We start from the raw sequence: 15952 nt of genomic DNA on the forward strand, positions 1-15952 counted from the left end.
TCCAAAATATCATCTCACCTTACAACAGTAGCTAACGCCTTAACTAATAATGCAATGCCTCCTCCTCTTTTACCTCCCCCTCTGTCTCTCCTGAAGATTCTACATCCTGAAACGTTGAGCTGCTAATCCTGCTGCTCCCTCAGCAATATTGTTACATATTTTTCTGACCCACTCCAATTCAACACTTGTCTCTATGTGAACAGTATCTAAATATTATCAGTAGCAAAGTGTGTTTATTTCAAGCTAACAACCAATACTTGTTTGTTTTTTAGGATGGTGTATTGGTGGACGAATTTGGGTTGCCTCAGATTCCTGCTACTTAACACGTGCTTTCAAGCAAATTTGTAATTAAACAATTTTTTTGTATGTATATTGTTATTTGCTAAGAATATATTCCAGCATCAAAACTTGGACTAATCGTAACCCTGGTCACTACATTATGGAATTGTGCTTGAAAGAATCATACGTCATAATGATTACTGCAGGTGGGCTTTTAAGTTTCTATTTAACTCCTTTAAATAATGCGCAAGAAACATCTTGTAGAATTTTGACTTATGGTATGCCCCTAACATCCTGTGAACTTGCGATGATTATTTGTACTCATCTAATATTTTAATTTGCAATGGACCCCAAGCATGATAACACAGGAAACTAGTTTGTGGAAAATATTGTATGGGATTTGGTTGACCTGATGTACTTTAATAAACTTGCTGCACGGGCAGACTATTTAAGCTCTGTAAATCTCTTTTCTTACTATTGCAATAAATGTTCACATGATTGCAATCTTCTAATTAAAGTCCATTTTTATGTAATATATAACCAAGGAATTGACTCCTAACCGTTTTGCTGAATTGAAGAAAACTTAATACATAAAAATTATAAATTGAATTTGTGTGGTTGAAATAAATGCCTTTAATGTACAGGCTGGAATCTAGGCTAAATAGGTGGCATGACAGCCCTGTCTCTCATTTGAGGTTGTCAAATTAGTTTTGGCAAAAGCTTGAATAATTTTTTGTGTCTGTCTTCACGGAGGAGTACGTGAATAATTTGCCAGGTGTTAGAGATGGAAAGGCGGTAGGACTAGAGGGTCTTAATGACATTACTGTTACTAGACAGGCGGTGCTCGACAGACTGGAGGGGGCTGATTGTGGACAAGTCGCCAGGACCGGATGGAATGCATCCGAGGGTTCTGAAAGAAATGGCGGAGGTGATAGTGGATGCCTTGGTGGTTATTTTCCAGACGTCGCTGGATTCCGGGGAAGTGCCGGAAGATTGGAAAACGGCTAATGTTACGCCGTTGTTTAAGAAGGGTGCCAGGCAAAAGGCAGGAAATTATAGGCCGGTTAGTTTAACGTCTGTTGTAGGTAAAATGTTAGAATCCGTCATCAAGGGGGAAATAGCGAGGCATCTTGAGGGCAATTGCTTGATAGAGCAGCCGCAGCACGGTTTCGTTAAAGGGAAGTCGTGTCTGACAAATTTACTGGAGTTCTATGAGGATGTGTCTAGGGCGGTGGATAGAGGAGAGCCGGTGGATGTGGTCTGTCTTGATTTTCAGAAGGCGTTTGACAAGGTACCTCACAGGTTATTGCAGAAGGTCAGGGGACATAGAGTTGGGGGTAGGGTGTTAGCGTGGATAGAGGATTGGTTGTCAAATAGGAGGCAGAGAGTGGGGGTCAATGGGTGTTATTCGGATTGGCGGATGGTGACTAGTGGAGTGCCCCAGGGGTCGGTGCTGGGGCCTCAGCTATTTACCATTTATATAGATGATCTGGAGGAGGGAACCGAGTGTATGGTGTCGAAATTTGCTGATGACACCAAGATTGGTGGAACGGCAAATTGTGCGGAGGGTGTGGAGAGTCTGCAGAAGGCTCTAGATAGGCTGGGCGAATGGGCCAGGAACTGGCAAATGGAATTTAATGTTGGCAAGTGCGAGGTGGTCCACTTTGGTAGGAATAATGGTAGGAAGGATTATTACTTACGTGGCGAAAAACTGCAGCAGGCGATGGTGCAGAGGGACCTCGGGGTCCTTGTGCATGAGTCGCAAAAACCCAGCTTGCAGGTGCAGCAGGTGGTCAGGAAGGCTAATGGGATGCTGGCCTTCATAGCGAGGGGGATTGAATATAAAAGTAGGGAGGTCTTGCTGCGGCTGTATAGGGTATTGGTGAGGCCGCAGCTGGAGTACTGTGTGCAGTTTTGGGCGCCGTACTTACGCAAGGATATTTTGGCCTTGGAGGGAGTGCAGAGGAGGTTTACTAGGCTGATGCCAGAGTTGAGGGGGTTGAGCTATGAGGAGAGGCTGAATAAACTAGGCTTGTACTCGTTAGAGTTTAGAAGAATGAGGGGAGATCTCATTGAGACGTATAAGATGATGAGTGGGATGGATAGGATGGAGGTGGAGAGACTCTTCCCGCTCAGAAAGGACAGTAGGACTAGGGGGCACAGCCTCAAGATAAAGGGGGGGCGGTTTAGAACGGAGTTGAGGAGGAACTTCTTCACTCAAAGGGTGGTGAATCTCTGGAATTCTCTGCCCGTTGAAGTGGTGGAGGCTGCCTCGCTAAATATTTTTAAGACGCGGGTTGATGGGTTTTTGATAAGAGAGGGGATTAAGGGTTATGGGGAGAGGGCGGGAATGTGGAACTGAGCCACGACAGATCAGCCATGATCTTATTGAATGGTGGGGCAGGCTTGAAGGGCTATATGGCCTACTCCTGCTCCTATTTCTTATGTTCTTATGTACCTAGTTCACAATAAGCAAACATTGACAACAATGCTTTTCATACGGTCATGGAGTGTTATAGCACAAGAACATTAGATCCCAGGTCATCACTACTGTTTATTTCTCACATGAAACTCCTAGTCTGATTTGACTCCCACATTCACACTCCATATTTAAATAGCTTCTTCATGCAATTACTCAATTACATTTTAAAATAATCCTGGAGTTTGCTTCAACAGCTTTATCGGAATTCTACATTTTTGCCACCTTCTGTGAAGACTTATTTTCTAATGTTCTCCTCACGTTTGTTTGTGAGAGACAAATGTAACAGTGGTTTAATTGTAGGAGGTATTTTGAGAGGAAATTCGACCTGTTCTCAGGCTGAAACCAAGAACTTGATTTTGCACATGACTTGTATTATCAAATTTGGACTAACTCTATTTCCCAGCAATAACTCCTGTCTTAACAAGCACCTCTATCGCGAACATTTCCACGGTTTCTCAATTCTAGTTTTCCTAAAATAACTACCAAAAGTGCAGACATTAAGGAAATAAGACCCCAGATATCACCTTTGCTGAAAGCACTGAAGGGCAGCATGTCGATGAGGAAGGGAAAACAACCCATGATAGATGCTTGGGAACTCCAAAGCTGATGGAGATACACAGGCTACATGTTTATGGTGGAGTACAGTTAATCAATAACAATGCTCCACAGTCGTTCACTGCAAGAGAGGAATTGGTAGAGGTAACATGATGGACTATGTCAACTATCACTGCAGAGAGATTTAAAAGTGATAAAGCAAAATAGTCACGTTTTAGAGGGAGGTCATTCATGATTTAGTTATGTGGCAAAAGGTGGACATTCAAATGGAGGGATTCAAATAGAGAGGTGATCTAAAAAGAGGAATGACGTATTGAAGTCGTGTAAGTAATTGGGAAAGACAAAAGGGGTGAAGGTGAGTTATGCAATTAACCTGGCATCAATTCTGAAAATGTCCTGTATCAGCATTAACAATTTTATACGCTATACGTAAGAACATGCAATAGGAGTAGATCATATGGGCTATTGAGCGTCCTCCATCATTTGGTATATCACGGCTAATCTTTGGCTTTAATTCCTCTGTTCAGTCTCCTCCCTATATTCCTTCATTCTCTATTAGATCAAAAATTCGTCTATTGCAGCCTTAAATATATTGGAGCATTCACAGCCAATTGAGTGAGGACGTTTCTCCTCCTCCTCCTCCTCCTCCTCCTCCTCCTCCTCCTCCTCCTCAGTCCTAAATGATTACCCCTGTCTCTTGATGCCGTGCCCATGCTTTAGATTATTTAATGATAGATTTCAGCAGTTTCCTGATGACTAATGATTTCTATCTTACTTTCTTGATTAGCCATTACATTTGCTGACTTCCAATCATCTGGGACTGTTCCAGAACTCGAGAGTTTAGAAAAATAATAGCCAGTGCATCTACCTCTTTTAGAACTCTGGGATGTAGGTCATCAGATCTTGGGAATTTGCTGGATTTTAGTCCCTTAAGTTTGGCCAGAACTTTTTCTCTGATATTAATTTCCTCCCTTTTTAGCACCTTGGGTTCCAACTATTTCTAGTATGCAATTTGTATCCACTGTGAAGATAGAAAACATATTTGTTCATCCACTCTATTTCTTCATTCCCCATGTTTGCTTTAGCATTCTGCCTTTTTAAGAACTTAGAAAAGTATACTTTTATGTTCCTGGCTAGTTTGCTCTTGTATTTTATCTTAAGATTTTTCATTGACTTTTTGGTGGTCTGTTGCTAGTTTCTAAGACATTTCCAATGCTGTATACTTGGTTTCATTTGTGTTCACTGATATCTTGTTTTTGATGTTCATGAACATCAGAAATATTTAGTCAGTTGCACTATGCACACATTAAAGCTCTGTGAAAAGGTACTTAATATTTGAGAAGATAGTGTGTAGCAGGAGGGTGCTATTTTTGAAGCTAGAGTTTCTATGTTGTTAACTCAGTATTGTATACATTACGTTATAACATCTATAGAACATAGATCATCTGCAAAGGATGTTGCTGTGTAAAATCTCTGTAAATTTTTTAAAAGCATGGTATCCTGAGTATTTTAATTGATGTGCCCTCAAGCTCCTCAGACTTGGATGACAAATTTATGCAAATTTGTTTCATTAAACCTACTTAAAGTAATCACCTTTCACTGCAACCTTGCTGCCATTCCATTAGCTGCCTAAACCCCATGCTCTGCAACTCCCTCACTTAAAAACTCCACCTTCCTCTAGCCTCTTCTTAAAACTCAACAAGCTTTTGTTAAATTTTCCTCATATCTCCTTTTTTGGCTTGGTACCACATTTTATTATATCTGTGAAACACTTTGGGAGGTTTTACTATCTTAAAGGCTATAAATGCAAGTTGTTATCATTGCAGAAAACTTAACCTTGTTTTGTACTGTAATATTAAAACACAATGCTTCTCTGTAATGCTGGAACTAAGCAAAATCTGAGTTGCAATGGGATGAACGTTAAAATGCAAGCTCCACAATGAAGAAATATTGAAGCATTTCCTCAAATCCATTTCTCCTGTTTTCTCCTTTACTGTCCTGAAGCTGGTGACACCCAGCTGGTTATTCTTTCTGTGGCAGCCAAGACATTGAGTGAGCAGAAAACTCAACTGTGAAAGGTTATGACTTGTCATGATTGAGAACATAGTCTGACTTAGACTTCTGTAGAAAATAACACTGAAACCAATTGTAGCAATGAACTTTTTTATAAAACATACGTTTTAGCATGAGTCAATGTTAGCAGGACTGTAGATCTTACATCAAGGTTTATTCTGGAGCTTACATTTAAAATAAATTGTTAACAATGCTTAAGAATCAGCATTCTACATATTGCTTCTGAAATGTCCAGTTTTTTTTCTCTTGGCTCAAATCCAAGCAAAATAAATCATTTTACTAAAACTGAAATCTGATTTATGACATTAAAGGGAGGCATAGTGATTCCATTAGGGTATAAACAAAATGCTCCCAAAATGCACTCAAAGTTGCACTAATTTTGCCAAGGTGAAGTTATGTCCATGTTTCTGCACAAATTTATTGGCATAACGAATCTAACATGTCCCATGAATTGGTGCAATCAAGCAGCATATTGATTGTGATTGATCACTGACTGGAACAGGGAATTTTCCAGGATCTCAAAATGCTTCAAGATTACCTGGAAATAAGCCATTCTTCAACTAACTGATTTATTGCTCTGGGTCTTGTTTTTTTTAAATTGGGTTCAATTGACTACTGGTCGCTGTGGTCTTTAAATGAGTGCTTTATTGTCATAGACAAAGTACACCTTATATGGCTTTCATTGACCACTAGTCAAAAGTCCAAGGGTGAGAGTGGCTGAAGACAAGGGTTTGAATTTTTTAACAAGGAATCATGCAATTATCATACCTTTTCTGCACTATAGTGAAATATAAATACTTCAAGGCTACTTCAAATAGGTGTAATTATTAAAATTCAAGTGAGTAGAAACATCATTTGTCGCTTTGTTTACCTTCTGTTACTGTTAGGATTGCGAACCAATGCATTTGTATAATCTTCAACATTTAATGCAGTTCATATTTACAATAGAACATGACCTACTGGATTATGTACATGCGAAGCAAAGGACATCTGTAGTGCTTTATAAACTCTTTTTCAATGTGACCCCATTTTAATTCACCACCATCTTAAAGTCGACTTGGGGTGGGCAACAAAGGCTGAGCTTGTCAGCAATGGTCATTAACTTCATGTGTTTTTTATATATATATATGTTCAATGTGACGCCAGCAAAAACAAAATGGCAATTGAGCATATAGTAAAATTACAGTTCAACACCAAGTAAATACGTAAATCTGTTAAAGTATTTTGTAAAAAAATTATTTTGAACAGCTTTTTTCAGTGGGTGCCTAGGTAACATTGGGTTCCCAAGCAGGCCAAGCCATAGGTGTCATAAGATGGTGACTGCTGTTGTGGGCAGGATATGGCTGAGACTGCAACTAGCTGAATCTTCGCCCTCTCTGGGCCTGGAGCTTGAGCCAGAGCCTGAAGCCAATTAATGGGCTGTGGTTGGCACAATATTTAATAGCACCATCAATAACAGCGTCTCGGATAGTGACAGGCTAATGAGCCACAGGTCAGAAAAAAAATTATTCCACGGTTTAAATTAGTTGAACTGTCAATGAGCCATTCTCATTTCTTCTTATATTTTTGTTTAGACCAAGCTCTTACTTTTTTCTTTTTTGATGATTTCTTTTTGGAGGAAGAGCCTTTGGCTTTTGATGATTTTTCTGAGCTCTTTTTGTCTTTGTTGGAAGTGTTAATTCTTGGTCCAAATTCAACCAGCTGCCCTTGGCACTTTGGCTATCCAACAGATTGAAGAGAATAAAGAGAGAAGTCAAAACAAATCTATCGTGGAAGGATTACTGAATCTGTGGCTGGAAAGTTCAAATTTAGTCTGATTAAGAAACAGTGACTTGGGGTTAGTGAAAGTGGTATGTTAATTTACTCCTTTTCTATCTCTCCTTCCCTATATTCTCCTGACCAAATAGCTTGTACAGAAGTCTGCCCCACAGTTAAGAACTTGAGATGGGAACTGGGAGTATGGGGGCCAAAAGCAAACAGAAATTGAGTACAAGGCCTGAGATTTTAACACCAAAGCCTCATTTATATTCCCTAGTATCAACTCTTGCATGAGTATGTCCCTGGCAAGGTAAATACAGATGGGGAGGATCAGTAAGTACAAATTTAGAGTGGGGTTGCAAACAATAGGGACAATTTTAATCCTCTAATCTGAAAGAAATTCCCCACTTGTTTCCATCACACCCATCGTTTTTACTTGACTGAATTCAGCTATCCATTCTAAAGGAGCACAGCCCTAACTAAAATAAAGATTGCATCTTGATTAGATTATTGAGATACACAAACCATTTTAAGAAAGACCAGATTAAAAATCCTAAAATTGGCAACAGGCAGGAACCTAACTACAGGAGGTCCAGGTGAGTGACCTTGAATTTATATTTAAGTGTTTTTCTGAGGCAGAAGCAGCAGGAGTATGTCTCCTTAACTGACAAGGATATCTTTAACCTTTCTTACCATATGTTTCCATTCCTCTTCTAATTACAGCTATGCTGATAATTTCCCCCTCTCCAAATCGGTAATTACCCAGTCATGGATCCTCAGTGGCACTTTCACCTCTGCTAAAACCACAGAATCCCTACAGTGCAGAAAAAGGCAATTTGGCCCATCAAGTCTCTGAAAAAGCATCTCACTCAGGTCCTTCCCTCCTCCCTATCCTGTAACCCAGTGAATTTACTGTGACTAATCCCCCTACACATCTACATATCTTGGGTAATGGGTAATTCAGCACAGTGAATCCACCTAACTTGCACACCTTTGGACTATTGGGAGAAACCAGAGCATCCAGAAGAAACCCACACAGACAGAGGGAAAATGTGCAAACTCCACACAGACAGGCACCCAAGGCCTGAATCAAATCCAGGTCCCTGGTACTGTAAGACAGCAGTGTTAATCACTGAGTCACTGTGAGAATCATCAACCAATGGTGACATTATTTGGGCAGGATTCAGTAGAATGGCATGAAAATAAGCTTGGCTGTTGCAAACTCCTGAATCTCATGTTTTGGGTGGCTGCAAGAAGCTTTCCCCATTTTGGCCCAAAGGCACCTAAGTTCAAATTGGCCCCTATGAATGTATCTGTGAACCACTGACCTCAGTCATGCTGCTCTGTAGAAGCTCCAACTGAATGCCATGTGGTTACCTCACCAGAATAGATACATGTGAAGTAAAGAGTCAACAGTTATGTTAGTGATGCGGTCAAGCACCGTATCAAGCGATGCAGCAGAGACTATCCTATCATGATGTCTTTGTAAATAGTTATTAAAAGAAACATACCAACTATCTCAAGTCTCTCATAGAATAAGCAACTCCTCATCAAGATAATGGTAACAAAGCATGCTGATAATGCTGGACGCTGCAGTTTAAGTAACTGAGATCTTGGATTGCTAAGCCTAGGGTGAAGAGCTTGGAATCGCTCAACTTCACAGTGAAAAAGTACAAAGCTGAAGTGTACTTCGGTAAGGGGCAGTAAGCAACACACAAAATCAAAGGCCGCCTCACAGCCACGGCCTTTCCAACACATGGAGGTCGCAACACAAGGGCAATGATGGGAACTCTCGAAGAAAGAGTTTGAAAGGTGCTGGACAACTCCAGCGTTATAAGAAAAAGCACAGAAACACCACAACTATACCCTTGTATAAACAATTGGGGCCATAGCTAATTATGTCCTGGTGTGACATGGCATTCAAGAGACTCTGGTGTTTGACAACAAAATTATGGGGGCTTTTGAGAAGTACTTCAGTCCTAAGGAGATTTAGCCATTGAAAGAGCAAGGTTCACTCAGAGGAGCCAAAGACCAGGTCAAACTATTAATTATTTTATTAATGATTTGTATTGATTGGCTATTAGTTGTGGCTAAGAAGCCTTAAAGCACGAGTTAATTCCTGAATATATTGTAATTGGCATGCTCGATGATGTGCTGCTGTAGTTTTTGCAATCTAAAGAGAACTTGATCTTAGAGAAAGTCTAACGGTTTGCAAGTCAGGTGTGATTTGGGGTGATGTTGAGGCTCGGGAGGGGCTGATCCAGTATGCAAGCCCAAAGTCAGGAGATTGGTCACTGAAAAGCTTGTGAAAAAAGCCTTCAGGGGTGACCCTTCCACCTATGTTACAATGTTTGAGACTGATGCTAAAAGACACACTGCTGCAAACACTGCCCCAGCAGGGGGAGCTGAATATTCTCAATGTGACAAGACCAGATAGTTTAAACAATTCTGCAAAATTAAGCACAATTAGGGAGGTGAAAGATGGAACAAACAACCAACCAATTTGATGTCCAGAAAATAGGAAATACAGCTTTTCAACATGTTGATTTCCTGGGAGAAATCTAAAAATCTGACAAGGTGTTTTGGTCTGTAGAGTTGAAAGCCCATGCTTACAGAACAGAACTGACTTTGGGGCAGGAGTTACAGTCTTATCAAACAAACTTGATCAGCTTCAAAACTGGTTAAGGAAGTAAAAATCAAACCATCCAACTTAAAGCAACAATGGTCAGGGAAGCATAAGCCCCGCAATGATGGGTCAGTTCACTACAACATTCTGCATGATGGTGAAGAAATTAACAAAACTCTTACAGAAGCAGCAAATTTATCCACTCAGCAGGCCAGCATGTTTGGGACTTGGTCTTCTACAAAAGGTCACTATGGTAATAGTAGAGGAATGCAAAACAGTAAAGTCAGGCCCAAATTTCCAAAGTTGGTTAGAGGACAGGCATAATTTGAAACTGCAGCAATAATTGAAGGCCACTCATTATACAGTGAGTCGGTCTTTATTGCAAGAACATCATCCACTGAATAGCAGGTGGTGATTACAGAACCCTCACTTCTTTTTGAAGACAGACTGAAACTGACAGAAACAAGAGGCGTTGAAATGATGGTGATCATCTGCTTGTTGCTTCCAGACCTTGGCTCCTTTTGGACAGAGGTCAGGAGAATGAAGCCTTGCAGGAGCTGATGATCTGTTGCAATAAGTGGCCCTACATCACTCTGTGACTCCAAAGCCTCTGAAGTCTCTTGTCTTTCTTGATGAATATCAGCCTTTTGTTGGAGAAGGTATTAAGTGAATTTCTGCTTAGTCCACTGAACCCACCGATAACATGCTTGATTTGCTTTGATTTATTATTGCCACGTGTATTGGTATACAGTGAAAAGTATTGTTTCTTGCATGTTATACACACAAAGCATGCCATTCATAGAGTATATAGGGGAGAAGGAAAGGAGACAATACAGAATGTAATGTTACAGTGATAGCCAGGGTATAGAGAAAGATCAACATAATATAAGGTAGGTCCATTCAAAAATCTGACGGCAACAGGGAAGAGACTGTTCTTGAGTCAGTTGGCACGTGACCTCAGACTTTTGTATCCTTTTCCTAACAGAAAAAAGTGGAACGGAGTATGTGTGGGGTGCATGGAATCCTTGATTATGCTGGTTGCTTTTCTGAGACAGTGGGAAGTGTCAATAGAGTCAATGGATAAGACGCTGGTTTGCATGATGGGATGGGAGGCTGCTTTGTGTGATACATCAACAATGATAGGCTAACAGTAGGACACTAACCAGGGGGAATGAGATCCTTATTGTATCTATCAAAAGAGGTATTCCACCGTTGAAGATGAGGCATTCCTATTACCTCATGCTGACACTATAATCCCATTCAGTGGAGCAGCTTCACACTGAAACAAGCATGGAAATGATACCACTATCTGTGGATACTGCAATTCCTGCTCTTGCAGTAGGAAGGTAGTCTTCTTCATATCCTGCAATGTCTTCAGGATGTTTTTCATTCTTTTTCTTGTTTATAGGATTCAGTCATGTCTCAAGTATTGAATACTTTTGTCGTCACAGCAGCAGTGAATGATACAATTGTAAGCTTCTTGAAGTTGCAAATGCTTCAATTTCCTAAGCTTTTTCCCAGTGTATAACGATGAAGAAGATTATAGAGTGTCAGCTTTTTCTCTTTCTTTTGACGTCCTGAAGATTTCTCTCCTGAATCAGTTTTTCCTTCATTGGTTTTCACAACCTTTACTGTCAGATTATTTTAAGAGTCACAACTTAAGAATCAGCAGTTATGAGAAGTTGTGTGTTTGCTTTCAAAGAGAAGATAAGCCAATACAGATATCTGATAATTCCTCCAAGACAGCCAAGAACGTTGTTGGAGATTGAAGCCTTTGCTGATAGTGACTTAGGAGAAGGGGTTGGGGATGTATGGAAGGGGAGATAGAAGTTGGATGGAAACCAGACTATACACTCTTGGTGTCAAATTTGTCCTGATATGAAGTTAATATATGTAACCACATACCACATCATCATTAAGATGCCTATTTCCACCTTCATAATATTGCCTTACTCTATCCCTGCCTCAGCTCACTTGCTGCTAAAGCCCTTATCCATGCCTATGTTGGCTCTAAACATGATTATTCCTTTGTACCCCAGACCATTCTCCCACATTCTACCTTCCATAAACTTGAGGTCATCCAAAATTCTGTTTTCCATGTTGCAGTTTACGCCAAGTCCCATTCATTCATCACCTCTGCCTCCACTGACTTCCATCGATGCTCAGTTAGAAAAAACTTTTCATCCTAGGTTTTAAATCCCTTTGTGGCCTCACCAATTCTGCAATCTTCACCAGCTCTTCTACCCTCCAATACATCAGCACTCCTTCAATGTTGGCACCTTGTGTATCCACAATTTTAATATCTCCACCATAGGCAGCCAAGCCTTCAGCTGCTGAGGCACTAAGCTGTAAATTTCCTCCTTAGACTGCTCCACTTCTCTTCCTCTCTTTTCTCCTTTAAGACACTTCTTAAAACCTATTGTTTTGACCAAGCTTTGGGTCATCTGCCCTAATGTGACTCAAAGTAAAATTTTGCTTGATGACACTCCTTGAGGTGCCTTGGAACATTTTACCATATTAATGGTGTTATATAAATACAAGTTGTTGTTGTACACATGCATTTTGACACAGAAACAGTTCATAAAGCCAAGAAATTGATATTGGTGTTCATCTTCCCAATCCATTATTCTTAATTGGAAAAACAAAGTTGTGCAAGTCTTCCAGTATATGTGTAATTTTCAACAATGCTTTCTGAAATCATTACGCTGGCAAGTGCTCTAAATGTTTGTTTCAATTAGGATATGAGTTACAATTCAACTGCTTGTGCCTGTGTTTCCTAACCTCAATTAGCAGCATTAGTGGATGTTGTCAAGTTTGTTGGGAGTCTTCCTTTGAAATGAACTAGCAAATGAACCCAATCCCATTAGGGACAAATCAACAAATGCTTTGTGTTCCAATCTGAAAATCACTAATTATTTTTCTAAGTATTTAATTTCCTCCTCTTTCAGGGAGAAAACATTAGAAACATTCTCTTGAATGCATTTCCTAAACTGGTATTTTAGCAAAGAAAGTAACATTAATTTAAATTATGCCTGTTAAATTGTGGAAAATGTGTTATTTATATTGACAAACATAAACCAAATTCTGCCATTTATATAACAGTTGCTGCTGTTATATAAATTAGGTATCTATCTTGCTACTGTAATTGTGTGAATGTTTACAATGGAAACAAGAACTAAGGGGCATAGCCTCAAACTACAGGGGAGTCAATTTAGAACAGAGTTGAGGAGGAACTTCTCCCAGAAGGTAGTGAATCTTTGGAATTCTCTGCCCAATGAAGCAGTAGAAGCTACCTCGTTAAATGTGTTTAAGTCACAGATAGATTTTTTTAACCAATAAGGGAATTAAGGGTTATGGGGAGCAGGCGGGTAAGTGGAACTGAACCACTATCAGATCAGCCATGATCTTATTGAATGGCAGAGCACGCTCGAGGGGCTAGATGGCAGACTCCTGCTCCTATTTCTTATGTTCTTATGTTTGTAGCAGGAAGAAGAATCTATACATAACTCAGTCCTTTCTTCCCTATTGATCATCACTACCAGGGCCAGGTTGGAAGCAGAAGTAGTTGTTTGTTATTGTGCTGGAATTGGTGGTTGTACTTTGAGTCTTTCTCACCTGGAAGCATACTCGGCATGTTTCTGGTGATGACATGGTGCCAGTGAAATCTCCCCTGCCGCATTCCTTACAGTAACGGGTCCCACACCATCTACACATATAGACCTGAATGAAAAGAGGAACATGGGACACTATATATAATGCACAGGTCTAGTAATGTCAAATAAAGTCTCATTTTTCAGCCTAGAAAAGCTTGAATAACATTTATTAGTTATTACCAGTTCCAACATGCCATATTGTGCAGCAATTTTACTGCTTTCATGATACATTTTGTCTATGATTATTAACTGCTTTCTCTTCCATTATGTACACAAGTCTTAATAATTTTCAAAACCTGAAAGACTTTATCCGTCTCTTCCCATTATGTACACACTGACTACTCTTTATATAGTGCATAGAATTATTTACCTCTTCATTAAATAATAGTGTTCAGGATTCTAGCCACTTCTCAGTCTATAATGTGTAGGACTATTAATCTCTCTCATTCCATAGTGTCAGGACTATTATTGTTTCTTAGTCCATAACATATGGGACTATTAACTTCTCTTATTCCATAGTGTGGTGCAGTGGCAGAGTCTCTGGGTTCAAATCCCACTTCAGGACTTGGTAACCATGGAAGCTGTGTTCATAACATGGCCAAACAAGGTTGATTATCAACCTGGAAATCCTTCCAATAAGCCCGATGGCAGGTGCTAAGAGTGGGACAATATTTCTTGGTTAGTCATACTGGAGAAGGCAATAGCAAATCACTGCAGTATTTCGCCAAGCATAATCACAGACCAATCCAAAGGAAGTTCCTGGTCACCAATGCCAGCTTAGGGCACAGTACCTAAAAGAGGAGGATTTTATGGTGTCCAGGACTATTAACCTCTCTCATTCTGTGGTGTACAGGACTATGACTGTCTCACATTCCATAGTTTATGGAACCATCACCCTTTCTCAGTCCTATTGTACAGGACCTTCACTCTTTCTCATTCCATAGTTTACAGAACCACTACAGTCATACACTAATACAACTCTCATTATTTCTAAAAATAATTTAAATTTCTATGGATAGAGGCCACTTAGTTCATCACACTTGTACTTGTCAAATCTCCTATCAATGGAGCTAGCTACCATAATCCAATTTTCCTGTGTTTTCTGTCTACTTTTAGCTTCATCAATTGTTATCTCTATCTTAAATCAGTGTTATCTTCAATAACCACGCATGCTATATTCCAATAGCTTTTAGGTCTATGTTTATATCCTCTTGTTACCAATTCACTGATCAGTAGATATATTGAAACCTATCTATGCATTAAAAATACTTATATTAGATTCCCAATAATAATCTGCTTCAGTGAATATAACCCTAGTTTTTCACGTCTTGCATGAAAACTATATACTCTCATCTCCGTTATCTCTCCGTAAATCTACTTGTCAATGTTCCTTATATCCAATATTCTTTCTGCAGTGGTGCACAAACGCACGTAGTTCAGCTGTAGTTTAACTAATTGAATCATAGATTTCTTTTGCCACTTTCGTTTGCTTCTGCATTCAATTTCCCACCATAACATTAACCAATTTTTACTTTTCTGTGTTTCATTACTCTGTCCGCTGCAATAGTGATGATGTGGAGATGCCGGCGTTGGACTGGGGTAAAACAGAAAGAAACCCCACAACACCAGCTTAAAGTCCAAGGTGTTGGGGGATTTCTTGCTGCAATAGTGCACAGAATTAGTGTCCTCTCTTGTGGCATGTGGACTTACCGCTCCTATTCCATTGCGAGCGAATATATTACCCCCTTTCCATACTGACTGCCCTTTGTACAATTATCTTCACGCAGATTTTAAAGCATTACAGAAACGAAAACTCTCTTTTTAAATTTGCCCTCCTGATGAGTGTTGCCCGGTGTAAGAACACACAGAAAGGGATTACCGTGTTTACTTTGGTGCAGCCCCATCTGCACATTTTATAGCAGCGGTTGACTCTAACACAAACGGTTAGAAAGGCCGGCTGCTGTTTGCTGAGAGTGGGGCCGAGCCAGCGGCAGGGGGAGCTCAATGTTCAGCCACTTTTCCTCTTCCTTTCCCCAGGCGCTTACAGCGGGGGGCTGCTGGCTGCTGTCTCTGCCTTGGTCATCACAATCTGTTACGTTTCATACCTACACCGCATCTGATCATCGGAAAACATTGCTGATTGTATATATATATATATATATGTATCTGTATATCTGGTCGCTGCCGTGCTATCTGTCCGATAATTTAAGCTCTATCTCAGAAACTTCCTTCGAGTGTTTGGAGTCTTTGTTGCTACAGAAACCGGGTTGCTCCGCCTGGCTTACCGCAGGAAACATCTCCACCCTGTCCACATCCTTAACCGCTCGGAGTTTCCGCAGCTTCTCCTACTCCACCGTCCTAATTTCCCCGTTCACGCCGCACTTTCGGCGAAGTTGCGATAAACGCAATTCATGAAAGTATTCATTTTCACACCACGGATTGGTACAGCACAGTCGGAGGCCGTTGAGCCCATCCTATGTATACTGACCCTCTGAAGGAGCAATTCGCCCTTGTTGATCTTATTTC

At 40.3% G+C, this 15952-nt stretch overlaps 1 protein-coding gene and 1 long non-coding RNA gene across 3 annotated transcripts in view; one reads left to right on the plus strand and one right to left on the minus strand.

The window, feature by feature from the left end:
* Nucleotides 1-888, plus strand: part of chmp5b (charged multivesicular body protein 5b) — a 25703-nt gene extending 24815 nt beyond the window's left edge. Inside the window, exon 8 of the mRNA XM_080208188.1 lies at nucleotides 273-888. Coding sequence (XP_080064314.1) covers nucleotides 273-323 — 51 coding nt within the window. The 3' untranslated portion in view covers nucleotides 324-888. The remainder of the gene's footprint in view (nucleotides 1-272) is intronic.
* LOC145355807 (uncharacterized) overlaps nucleotides 1-15405 on the minus strand; it is a 27115-nt gene extending 11710 nt beyond the window's left edge. The window contains exons 1-3 of one of the 2 annotated variants that reach the window (XR_013889042.1): nucleotides 15306-15405; nucleotides 13389-13493; nucleotides 6705-7108 (exon numbers count right to left, since the gene is read on the minus strand). This is a non-coding gene — a long non-coding RNA (uncharacterized LOC145355807). Of the gene's footprint in view, nucleotides 1-6704; nucleotides 7109-13388; nucleotides 13494-15305 lie in introns of those variants that run through there. The other variant, XR_013889043.1, reaches the window with a different exon arrangement.
* Between the last annotated feature and the right edge of the window lie 547 nt (nucleotides 15406-15952).

Source organism: Carcharhinus amblyrhynchos, chromosome 2, assembly GCF_965287045.1.
Source record: "Carcharhinus amblyrhynchos chromosome 2, sCarAmb.v2.hapA, whole genome shotgun sequence".
Lineage (NCBI taxonomy): Eukaryota > Metazoa > Chordata > Chondrichthyes > Carcharhiniformes > Carcharhinidae > Carcharhinus > Carcharhinus amblyrhynchos.